General features: G+C 39.1%; 1 protein-coding gene across 1 annotated transcript; it reads left to right on the forward strand.

Annotated features, from left to right (window-relative positions):
- Positions 1–4,797: 4,797 nt before the first annotated feature.
- On the forward strand, positions 4,798–7,682 carry TMEM252 (transmembrane protein 252). Its single transcript, XM_049770817.1, has 2 exons — positions 4,798–5,078; positions 7,469–7,682. The coding sequence occupies exons 1-2, from the start codon at positions 4,798–4,800 to the stop codon at positions 7,680–7,682; spliced, it is 495 nt and encodes a 164-aa protein (XP_049626774.1).
- The last annotated feature ends 5,592 nt before the right edge of the window (positions 7,683–13,274 follow it).

Genomic DNA, 13,274 nt, shown 5'->3' on the forward strand with positions numbered 1-13,274 from the left:
TTCTGCATGAGAGGCAAATGCCTACCTCCATGCTATCTCTCCGGGCCCCATTCTAAGCTACTTAAAATAAAAATTTTCTAATAACTTGAATGTCATAAACCAAGGATAGGTTGCAGTTACTCTTGGCATTTCCATGACTTTATTATATTCCTAACTGTCCCTCAACACATCTAGAATCTTTCTTTTTTTTTTTTTTTTTTTTTGGTTTTTGGGCCACACCCTGTGAGGCTCAGGGGTTACTCCTGGCTATGCGCTCAGAAGTTGCTCCTGGCTTCTTGGGGGACCATATGGGACGCCGGGGGATCGAACCGCGGTCCGTCCTAGGCTAGCGCAGGCAAGGCAGGCACCTTACCTCCAGCGCCACCGCCCGGCCCAACATCTAGAATCTTTCACCCTTTATAGGCACTAAGTAGAACCGAGATAGTTCACATTATCTTTATACTTATAGATCTTCAGACACTGAAGATTTATCTATAAATCTATAAAGTGATCTATAAAGTTAAAAAATTATCTGTCCTCAAGAATCTTTTGTAGTGTTGAAGAAATTAAAAGATTCATGCTTATACTCCAGTATAATAAACTAAGTAGAAGGTTAAAAACAAAACATGATAGCATATAAATAATGGTTTCAAAAATATATGTCGTTGATAAAAAAAAAAAACCTCCCACAACATTGCATATAGTGTTATCCCAGGTTTGCAAATAAAATTCACTCATGTACTCATGTAATAAGAAAATATTTAAGATCAAAGTGGTAGGCTGAATACACCAACCTACTTTTCTTCTCTCCCTAAATTTGGCCTCTACCCCTGAGGATCCAAACAAAAAAAGTTACAAAGATGAGAAAATTGAAAGATTTACTAGAAAACAGAACAAAGAATTGGAAGGAAAGAAAAATAAAATCAAAAATAGAAGTGGGTGGGGTGGGGTGAAATATGTAAAAGATTTCTACTGCAAAGTTGTGAGCTATTTTACTCACTAAGAACCTGAGCAACTTCAAGCTCAGGGTTAACTATATACTGTGGGGAGGGGGCTTGTCTATTATTATTTTGTCAATTAAATAAAAACAATTGCTTTATGGACTGCTGAGTCTGCCATGATGCCCGCGTCTCACATGGTGATGTTTTGGCAGCAGTGGAATTTACTTTAATCATGAATTTATTTATTTTATTTTATTTTACTTTGGATTTTGGAGCCATACCTGGAAATGGCTAGGGTCTCTGTACTCAGAGACCACTCCTGGAGTGGTTTGCAGTACTATATAGGGTGCCAAGGATTGAACCTGAGCCAGTCTATGCAAGGCAAATGTCCTACACAATGTGCTATCACTCTGTTATTCAATCACTGCTTTAACCTATGCACTTGGGTAGGCTGTCAGAAGAGTGACTCTCTACATACAACCATAAAAGGTGAAAGAGGCGAAAAACATAAATAAATCATAAGATGCTTCTGATAGGAGAGATACTTTGATTACATATTATAAAGAGGAACCTCCTTTATGCCAGGATACAAGATAATCTATCTGCAAGAATTAATTCCACACATCATAGAAGATGGCTTTTGCAATCAGAACTTCTGCAATGGCTTCTACAATCATCAACTAGAATTATTACTGCAGCTATAAAGTAGAAAAACAGCAATGTAATAAAATTGAACTTTTGGGTTACTAGCATCACATTACTTAAAACCAAAGCTGATTGACAGATTTGAATGAAACACGCCTAAAATATATAATATTAATGAAGTAACATTATTATGTTTGTCATTAAAACTTAGAGCAAAAATTGAATAACCAATGGACACAAATGGAAATTGGGTCTAAGGACTCTTCTAAAAGATGGCGCAGAGATATTTCCCAAACCCACCTTCAACTGAAATTTGTAAAGGAGAGAACACAAGGAATAAATTGAAGATGCTTGAATGTGAAGGAGAGCTGAGGAGAAAGGCTCAAAAGCAAAGAAAATAAGGAGGCAGTGGCAGAGGAAATGGCCAGTGCTCAGTGAACCTGCATGTGTGAAAGGCTAATCTAGATATCACTCAGTAATCACCACCATAAAATCAGACATCACTGGCTCTGCTCATTTCCCACCTCCCACAAAGCCTCACTTCCTATAAACCAAAGTGACCTTCTAAAATCTGGCTCTTCTGCCTCAGCTCTTGGCCTCATGCCACCTATGCAACAGCTTCTACACATCATTAGCTTTCTTCCAAAGTCCCCTGTACTTATCCTGAGCCACATGCTTTTCCTGTTTTTAAGAGAAGAGTACTGGCCCATGTGTCCAGTAAACAAATTCTGGGGTTCAGAGGGCCATTACAACTCCAAGGTACTTGGAATTGCAGAGGAGTCTTTGAAAGAAGGTATAGGTTTCTTGCAGCTCACATGTGACTTGGAAGCAGAAGAACATTTGGAAGTCTACTTACTGCCTTTAGTGTTCAGAGCAGCAGTCACAAGTTTCTCATCCCAAATGGAATGAAGTGTAGAAAGTGTGATTTAAAATCACTTGAGTATCCACACGATGACCTATGTGAATATATGTGGACAACCAAATAATGCCTAATTAAGCTCTTTTGATGAACAGTGGGTATTTCATAATATATGAATAAATTGTTTTAAAAATAAGGTTTTATTTCCTAGATGTGGAAGGGTTGGGAGTTTGAATAGGAAAATTCTGATTGGGTTTCCTTTGGATCCCAGATTGCTTCTCTGTATAAAGTGGGTCTTTCTGTGCTCCTCTCAGAACACCTATATCCCATTAGTCCTGTGCTACTTATTTTACATAGCATTTTGTTTTGCTTTGGTTTGGGGCTGCTCAGGGATTGTTACTTCTGGGTCTGTACTCAGAAACTGCTTATGGTGGTGCTGGGGCCTATGGTATGCTAAGAATGGAATTTGAGTCAGCCTCATGCATGGCAAGCATCTTATCCACTGTACTATCTCTCAGGCCCTAATTTTACATGACACTTACATAAGGAGAAAATCCTAGGCTCAGAATATTTAAAGAGGTCATCTGAGGTGAGATGCTAAGAATCAGCATGAAATGGTGTGAGTAGTTGAGGAAGGGCAAAACAGCAATTGGAAAGAGGCAGTATTGCTGAGAATGTTTCTTCTTCACCATGATTGAAACAGAAGTTTCAGGCATCAAAAATGGTCCATTAAAACTAAGGATTGGTTGTTTCAGATAATTTGTCTTATTTGTGGTTGCACTATCATTTCTACTGTGGTAAGTCATCTTTTCTTAGGGTCACTAGCAGTGGATGTCATTTTAGAAAATTACAACACAAAAGGCAATGTGTGCTTGCTTCTACCACAAGGACTGAGCATAAAGCACACTGTTCTTCACAATTTTTGAAGGAACAAAAATTCAACCAGAAGAGCAATAGTAAAGACAGGAAAGAAAAACACAATAAAGCCTATGGATAAGGAAAGAGTCAAAGAATTAAGAAAAGAGCTGAATATAATAAAATCACCTGACATAGCGTGGTTGTGGCAGTCTCTACCCTGTCTCCTTGGTGTGCTTTCACTCTGAGGCCAGCCTGCCTGTCCCTGTTCACTTTAACCCTTAGCCAGCTCTGAGTATGAGAGTAAGAGACCAGTATTGACACCAAGTGAAGGTAGACAGACATACAGAAAGAGAGAGAGAGAAAGATTTGTTTTGAATGCAGGTACCTACACACTTGGGGTGCCCTTTTATCAAACACTTTTAGGAGAACCAGAAGGGTGGAATTTAGTTCAGCTATTTCTACTGTGACAAGAATGGGGAGTGGTTGAGCATAAATAATTTTTAAACAAACACTTATGTATCAAACAAAAGTGATTCTGAGATTTCAATGTTTAGGTCTCAGCAAGAATACAAAACAAGAATCAGAGCAGAAATCAGGAGATCTTGACATTAAAAACTCAAGACATCTTCCCAAATCTCCAAAGTTCAGCCTGCTAAAATCTTTCTTTTTAGAAATGTCCTTCTTTCTTACGAAGATCATCTTTCTTGGTCATAAGAGGTGGAATCAGGACATTCACCTTCAGCTTTTCTCGTGAATCTTATTTTTTTTTTAAATTTTATTTGGAGGGCAATAAAAGGGATTCATTGAAACAAGCAAGACAAAGATGTTAAGAATTTCAAAAAATTATCTTCATGGGGCCATAGTGAGTACTGTAGATAGTTCGTTTGCTTTGCATGTGGCCAAGCCAGGACCAAAACCCGGCATCCCATATGGTTCCTAAACACCCCCAAGAGTAATAAATGATGCAGTGAAAGATTTGTAATGCACTTTGGTCACAATAAAAATAAAAAAAGAGTAATTCCTGAGTACAGAGCCAAAAGTAAGCTCTGTGTGGCTCCCACGCAAAGAGTCAAACAGTTATCTTAGTTCAGAGAAAGAAAGAATAAAACTTTCTGTTATACCAGATATAAAAGTAGTTTATCCAGAATCATCATTTTTCTAGTAAAGTGAGGAAATACCCCATTAAGGGTATTAAGATATATTGTCTTTGAGATTTCTTCCCAAGTAACTGGAGTCAGCTGCATGTCTCATCCAGCTCAAAAGAACAAGACAGTCATGAAAAGTCACTGCATTCTGTAGCACGTAATGCTGTGTTTTTAGGCTAATCCTCCAAGGATGTTAGAGTTATATTCAATAGTTAATGAGTAGCTTCTAAGTACCTTCTTCATTTGGTTGTCCAAAGGCCAGTCAATCCCAGAATGTATAAAGCTGTGAGCTGGCTAATGAAAACATTCCCTCTAAGCAAGGGAAGCAAGGGAGAGCAGGGTCAGTGAGCTGGGTTCCAAAGGAGCAGGGATGTGGAACGCAACTGGTCAAGTTTTCTGTGCCCTGGCTACCCTGACAGGCTTTCTGATGATATGCTTGGGAGCCTACTCTATTTCCTCAGGTTCTATATTCAACTGTTGGGAAAACCTGGTTCTAATCTATTTATTTCTGCCTCTGGGATTTGTGATTCTTCTGAGTGGAATTTTCTGGAGCACCTATCGCCAGGTGAATGAGAGTAAAGGGATGTTCATCCAGGACCTCAGACAACACTTTCCTCAGAGGGCAGCCCTGCCTTTGGCCACAGTGGACAGGTATGTGTTAAGAAACCAGAGAACTGAAGATGGCTATGATGGGACTGAATTGTAGGAAAGTTGAATTACATCTAAATTTATTGTAGAAAGACTCATTTTCCTGGAACTGTATGTCTAGAAGATCCATGGGGAATTACTCTGGCATTAGCCATCAGAAAGAATAGTGCTATGAACCCAGTTTGTAATACTGGGGATTTACTATAGCCAAGAAGTGTAAATATTAGTAGACGAATAGATAAATAAAATATGGTATAAACACAGAGTTAAATATTATTTGGCCTTGAAAACGAAGAGAATTCTGAGACATACTATAACATGGACAAATTTAAGACAATATTTTAAGTGAAATAGACCAGACTGAATAAATTAAAATAACTAAATTATTACAATTATGTGGTATTACTAAAGTAGTCATTCAAAGAAAGTAAAACAGTATTTATTAGGAGCTAAGCAGAAGAGTGGTTGAGGAATACATGTTTAATAAGCACAGAGCTATAGTTTGGGATAATAGAAAACTTCTGGAAATGAATAATCATTGCAAGATGAATTGTTGTAAGATAAATGCCATTTAGCTATGCACTAAAAATGGCCAAAGTGACAAAATTTATATGTATCATTGTAATAAAAATGTAGGTAACCTCCTGGACAATATCATATAACCAGAAACCTCCTTTGATGAGCATAGAATTTAAGAATAAAATCACCAGGTACCATCCTACAAGACAAGATAAATTTGCTTGGTGTCTTCACCTACCTAAAATACTTTAGCTACTCCATGTATATTAAATAAAGTAATTTATCTATGATGATGATTTTGATAGTCTTATGCTAAATAATAAGGTACAAATTCACTTCCAGTGTTTATTATATTAAAACAACAAGGACTTTGGCCTTGATTAAAAATCACTCTAGTGAGTGTAGAAGACCCTTCTAGATGACGATCTGGGGGGACAAAAATATAAATATAACATAATTAGTTGCCCCTAAAGTATGAATTCATGATAGAGTAACTTATTACTTTTAGAATGTGACATAAATTGGCAAACATGAGTATAATATTCCATTGCACTGAAATATTTTAAAGTGGATTAAAGACAGCACGATCTCCCTATTTTGCTATCTCCTCCTACTACATTAACTAGAAATTTGGCTCACTCTTAGAGAGTGAGCTAAGCTTTCTCTTAAGAATAACTACCAAGTTAGCCAATGGTAACTTTCATTTATCACAAGTATTCATGTATCAAATGGGTGCTCAGGTTAAGGTCTGAAAGCAAATAAATCTGCAATGGTGGAATGTAGGGTAGTAGAAATATGAAATGGTTGGGGGTTTGGGTTGTGAAAGGCTATGGAACTGTGAGGCAGGTGACTATCATCCTGGAGTCATTCAAATCACACCAGAGAACAGCTCAACCTTCTAATCTGTGCCATGAAAGGCAACTTTGGCTATTCTGAGTGAAGGCTGAGATTAAATCTGTACAGTAGACAGACAGCTCCTCCAGTTATTTTGGCTTCAGGCCTGGTGACATTTAGAATAGGGCTGTGGTTACAAAAGGCAGTCCCGGCTCTGTTATGGTTACATACCACAAACAATCCCCGTAGGTCCTGGGAGAATTTGCTCTATAAATATATAACTGTACCAAGCTCACCCTCTCTCTTCCTCATTTCCACCCCACCCTCAATCCCATTCATGTTAGAGAAGCCAGGAAGATTTAGCAATTAGCAACACTGGGCAAGATTATCAGTGAGAACCTGGCTCTGGGGTGAAGCTTCTCTAGCTATTGGCCTGTTAGTATGTAATAGGCTGCATGTAAAATAGTTTAAGAAGCATGATTGCAGGTATGTTTCTTTGGAAACAGGTTGCTGAGACTTGAGAGTGGGAAACAAAGAGGCATCTGATGTCCTTCAGGAATCTACATGTAGCTCATTTCCATTTTTTATTGTGTTATTGTGTTGGCTTTAAGACTCAGAGCAGTAGTGAAATTGAGTCAATTATGTGTGTGAATGGGAATAAGGGTGAGAATGGACAGAATAACTGGGTGGAGAGAACTTCCAAAGCAGAGGCCCCCATGGCCCTGAGCCCTGATAAGAACTCCACACTAAAAGTTCCTATGAGTAAGAAAAGGCATGGCTTGGAATAACTCCCTGGGAACAATGGGGCTTAAAAAGGCATACTTTCCATGGCCCATAAAATAGATTCTGTTGGGGGAGCAGCACTCGAAAAACACAAAATGGAAAATAACTGAGGATGCCAAGGGAAGAAGTACATCTGTTTCAAAATCAATGTTTCTTAACAGCTTAGTTTCACACAGTGGCATCTGAGAGAGTCAGACATATGTCTCTTCAGCATTAACAGTTGAAATAACACATGTTTGTGGCATTTTGTCCCTCAGGCCAGACTTTTATCCTCCTGCTTATGAAGAGAACCTTGGTGCTGAAAAGCAGCCTTGCCAGGCATGGGGAGCAGCCACCGGAGTGCCACCACCTTTCTACACTGAAGTGGATCTTAAACATCCTGAAATCGCCCGTGTGGGCCCCAACAGCCCACCATCCTATGAAGAGTCTGTAGCAGACAGGATGGATGCCATCAGGTCCAGCCAGCAATGATGAGACAGGAAACTCCAGCACCTTCCTGGGAGGCCGCTGCTGAAAAACACAATTGAGGGACCATGGAGGAAATGCTGTGTCAGTGGCCCAGCACAAGAACTTAGGGTGGGCAGGGAGCTGTGTGACTTTGATTCGATGAATGTGCAATCTTGCAAGGGCCAGTGCAAGCTCTAAATGGCGGAGTTAACACGTGGCAAAGGATTCATTCTAATGCTAATCTAGGTGCAGCTTTGCATAGAGAGCATGGGGAGTGCTCTGTGCCCCCAGATGCTTTCTGCTCGCCCTCCTGGCACTTTCCAAGATTTGGTGGGTGTAAAAGGCTCTCAAGATATACTTTCATGCATTTTCAGACTTGGGACATTTATTTTAAAACCCGGCAGCTTCATCTCTATCATGTTTTCTTGTGTTTGTACAATGGAGGCTGTCAGGTGAGAATATGGTAGGAGGAGAAGTCTGGTACTCTTGAACTTGTGCAAGAGCCTTCAATTTTCTGGGACTCAATTTATGACTCTGTGAAGTGAAGGTTTTGCTTTGTTCTGTTTGGGGGACACACCCAGCAATGTTCAGGGGTTACTCCTGGCTCTGTACTCAGGAATTATTCCTGAAAGCACTCAGGGCTTCTTATGGAATGCCGGGGTTGAAACCTGTGTCGAATGCATGCAAGGCAAGAACCTTACCCACTGTACTATTTCTTTGGCCCCTGAAGTGAGGGGTTTGTGCTGCAATTAATCTCTAACCGCCAAATGTTCTTTATGTGCTTGAACTTGCTATGAACATTTTTTGGGGGGAGGGAGGCACATGCTAAAATGCTCAAGAATTAGTCCTGATTGCACACAGGAATCATTCCTGGCAGTCTACAAAGACTGTATGGGAACACCAGGGACCAAATGTGGGTTGGCCACATGCAAGAAAAGTAGCCTACTCACTGTACTATTTGCTCCAGCCGCATGTGCTATAAACTTTTTATACTTTGTGGGATTGTTTTGTTATTTATTTTGTGGAGAAAGGACCACACTTGATAGTGCTTAGGAGATACTCCCAAAAATATGCTCCTGCCCCTGGAATCGTATTTGCCAAACGTGCTCAGCTGGTTGAATTAACTCTTCAGATCTATGCTTCTTTTACCTTCATTCACTCCTGCAGAGTTAGGCCAGCCTCATTTTACAAATGCAGAAACAGTCTCAATAAGAAATGTTTCCAGTAACACACAGGGACGTAAAGAAAAGCCTGCACAGGGACATTGAGAGGAATATTTATTTTAACCTTTTGTACAAACCTTTCTTTTTTTATACCTACCAGAGGAAAGAATGAATTTCTCTGCCCCATCAGAAGTGGATCCTAATTGAAAGTGAAGTCCCAGTATGAAAACAATGTAGTGCCCTTGGAGAATTGCAGGCATTGCTTTAGGAGTGGGACTGTAGGTCAGTATATGAGCATGTGTCTTGCATGTGTGAGGCCTTGTTTATGCTCCCAGGTAATTGTACCCTATCTAGGCTTAATGGGCCTCTTTTATTTTATTTCAATTAATTAATTTTAGGGGGTTCACACCTGGTGAAATTCAGTGGTTACTTCTGACTCTACACTCAAGAATCACTTCTGGTGGTACTTGGACACCAACTGGGATGTCAAGGATTGAAACCAGGTTGGTTGTATGAGAGGAAAGCACCCTAACTGCTATACTATCTATTGGCTCCAATGAGCCTCTTTTTAAAAATGTAGATAAGTAAAACACATTTATACTTGGGAAATTAGTCTTGAACTCCACTATGAAGTTTCCTTTTTACCTTCTCATTACACATAGGTGAATGATGGTTCTTATTGGTAAAGGCTATGGCACAGAAGAGATTTTAGAGAAGGTTGGGAGGGTTAAAGGATTTTCTAGGAGGAAGCAATTTGTGGAGATAAGATGGAACCTCCATGGTCTTTTTTTTTGTCCATAATTGCTGAGTGTATAGATTGAGCACATCCCATAAATACTCAGGAAACTTCATAGAAGAAAACATTGTTCCCTCACCTAGAGCATGAACTTGGAAATCAGTGACTTGATTCCTTGACATAGGGGACATAAATGAATGTGAAGGCCACTCATGCTTGCCCAATAAGAAAATAATCATTTATTAGAAATGCAGTTTATTATTCCTTTCTTGTCATCATCTGTTGATTCCACTGAGACCATTATCTTGACCAGCCCCATGAAGTGCATTCATTGACCTAAATGAACAAGCGCCATCACTGGGATTTCATCCAAGTTTGCATTTGTAACATAACTTTCCAACTACTAGTGATTATGTAAAACAAAGGTTAATATTTGTTTACATAAGAAAATGGTTTTAATTACTTGAAATAAATTTTGTACTTAAGCTTTTCTTTAGTTTTCATCATTTTTTAAATGTTTAAAAGTCAGTGGAAAAACTTGGGTCCAAGCTATATTATCCATATGGGCCTATCAAAGCTATCCAGATGAATTTATCTTTTTGTGCAAATACAAATATTATTGAATACAAATTATTGATCAAGAAAACAAGTGAGTTGATTTTTGAAAGAAAAATATTAAAAGTAACCAAATATGTGAACTATGAAGCAATATTAAGAACACTGATATTGTCCTAAATAAATCCTACTTTTGACAGAACCAGCAAAACCACAAGGCAAGTCTTGTGTTAATAATCACTCATTAAAAAAAAAAAAAGCAGTAGATTCACTCAAGAGACATTGTATCCATGTTTCTCTTCAATTTATGATCAAATTAGTGGTGGTGGATTAAGAAACTTATGTCCCTAAATGGCAGGAAAGGTGTTCCAATTCTGAGAAAAAAGAAAAGAAAAAACCTCCACTGCATTCTTCCCCCCACCCTCAAATATAAAGGTTTCTGCTGGGGAAGAAACTTGTCTCCAGAGACCCTTTTATGTCTGTATGACTGATAAATAAATGGACACAAAGATATTAAAATGTTAACTACATGTGTACAAAGGTCCAAGCTAGGATAATGAAACCTCACATCTGGTGGTTCCTGTGAAGTTATATATTCTCTAAGAAAGTACCACTAAATTTAAAAAGGTAAAACCAGAACAGAGTATATTGCAATTTAAATAAAAGAAGCTTAGTAAAGTTTATTCTCCTAAATACAAAAAAAAAAAAAAAAAAGACCTTGCCAGTCCTAATTTGGCATGATAAGGCTATTTCTATCTCCTAGACTACACTAAAGATTAATTTTCTGATTTCACGGTAGCATATTTAAGTAAAACAAAACCCCAAACCATCGTTAAGTTCCCTGTCTCTTAATTGCTTTTCTTTTTCTAATGGTGTAGCATATCTGGCAGTACTCAGGGGTTAATCCTGGGTCTGCACTCAAAAATTACTTCTGTGGTCACAGGTAAACCATTGAGAGGCTGAGGATCAAACCTGGGTCAGCCGCATGCAGGGTAAACACCCTTCCTGCTGTACATCTCTTGGCCCTATCTCTTAACTTCTTTTGATTCAAAGTATTCAGTCTTTCACTTAGGTCTATCCTGAGGCAGCCTGACTTTAGTCGTAATTAGAGGCTTGTGAGTCAATAAGATGAGAAACCAAGACTCAAGGCTATGGCTCACCAGTACTTTAATCATATAGCATCTGAGTAGCGACCCTGAATACCTAACTTCATCCCCAGATGATGAATATGGTAAATTATAGACTAAAGTATTCTGTATATTTGTATATCTGAGGTGCAGTGTGTATTTTTGGCACCCCCTCTTACAGTCTCAAATGTCTGATGAACATTCTAGCCTTCAAGATCACAATTGAACATATGGTCTTAGGTGAGGGAACTCTCCAATTTACTTGTGTTACAGGGCACCTATTAGCTGGTAAAATGCACACGAAAACAGTAAAGACAACTCATGCAAGATTTCAATACTTCTATAACACTTCATGCCCACCTCGTGGATTCAGATATCAAGTGAGCTATTTTAGTGACAAGGACTACAACTAGTTGGAGTGAAGCAAATTCTTTGCTAAACTGTTGCTTCAAACAATCTCTTCTGCTTGTAACAGTTGAAGGGTAGCAGCTGATTTATTGGCAATGACATCATTTTCTCTCATTTAATGAAATCAAATTTAGTTTTGCATTGAAAATATATAGTTTCAGGGCCCGGAGAGATAGCACAGCAGCGTTTGCCTTGCAAGCAGCCGATCCAGGACCAAAGGTGGTTGGTTCGAATCCCGGTGTCCCATATGGTCCCCCGTGCCTGACAGGAGATATTTCTGAGCAGACATCCAGAAGTAACCCCTGAGCACAGCCAGGTGTGGCCCAAAAACAAAAACAAAACAAAACAAAACGAAAAAGAAAATATATAGTTTCAGATGCACATTATTGAAAACGGACAAGTGAAGATGATTGTGAAATGAAAATGGAATATGCTTTTCATTCAGCAGTGATGTCATTTCCAAAAGTGCATAATGTTTACCAGCTTTCTCCTCTCCTAAGTAAAAATTCTTAAAAGCAGGTGCATGAAACACTTATGTCCATGTTCAGAAAACTCAATGCCTGAGTCAACAATAGCTTTTTGTAACCACCTGTTCTTGCAGGTGATTTTCCAGTCCCCCCACACCTGCCTTGGCTGGTGAGTTGCACCCAAAGTAAATCTCATGCTTTATATTGGCCCACATCTGGCCCTTCAGAAGGCATCCACCGTCATATTTGCAATTTCCTGGGCAGTGATGGCTCAGCCTTTGGGTCCTATCCTGAGTCTGCACATAGCTCCCTACTCATTTTCAAGATCAGCAAATAAACTTCAGAATTTTCTAAATGAAGCAAAATAACATTGTGTTCCAGAACAGTAGCAGGATTCTGGCATCCTCGTTCCCCACCTGCTCAATACCTTAAACACACATACATTTCCAAATACCCCTGAGAGGAGGGTTTGGGTAAGTTGAATGAATGTATTATACTGAATGTGTTATACTGTCATTGCTCTGGAACTACCAGAACTAGTGATTGATTCCCTCAAGACCAGAAAATTCTAACACTTCTAACATTACCACCTTCTGTATATAAGATTGTTATCTCCTAGAGTCTCACTAAGTTTTTTAGAGCTCTTGAGTCATTTATTTTTTCTCTCTATTTCTGTGTGTGTGTGTGTGTGTGTGTGTGTGTGCGCGCGCGCATGCACGCGCGACAGAAGTGATTGTTTTTTGTTTGGGAAGGGACATCCAGAGATGTTCAGGGGTTACTACTGGCTCTGCTGTCAGGAATTAGTCCTGCTGAGCTCAGGAGTATGGGATGTTGGGGATCCAAGCCAGGTCAACTGCATGCAATACCCAACCACTGTACTATCACTTTGGCCCAGAGAGTCATTTACTCTTAAGAAATTACTCAGGGCACGAGCTTTACCTTTGGTATGGAAATAATATGCCATGTATTTGAGTAACTCCACATTTCATCTCTATTGCGATTGAGGAAGGAAGGATAGGAATGCACAGTTGGGCAAGAGAATCTCAAAGTTCACATAAGCAGAAGTAACACCTTACTAATAATTATTTCAGTTGTTTCCAGAGAGAGACTGTATTTTTTAGGGACACTGTAGGGGAAATCTCTGCAAAAATAGGTGTCTG

This window comes from Suncus etruscus, chromosome 3, assembly GCF_024139225.1.
Source record: "Suncus etruscus isolate mSunEtr1 chromosome 3, mSunEtr1.pri.cur, whole genome shotgun sequence".
Taxonomy (NCBI): domain Eukaryota; kingdom Metazoa; phylum Chordata; class Mammalia; order Eulipotyphla; family Soricidae; genus Suncus; species Suncus etruscus.

Excerpts from the sequence above, each read along its gene's own strand:
- TMEM252 (XM_049770817.1), top strand. The coding sequence starts at position 4,798 with ATGTGGAACGCAACTGGTCAAGTTTTCTGTGCCCTGGCTACCCTGACA. Across the intron at positions 5,079-7,468 it reads CCTTTGGCCACAGTGGACAG|GCCAGACTTTTATCCTCCTG; the intron begins GTATGTGTTAAG and ends TTTGTCCCTCAG.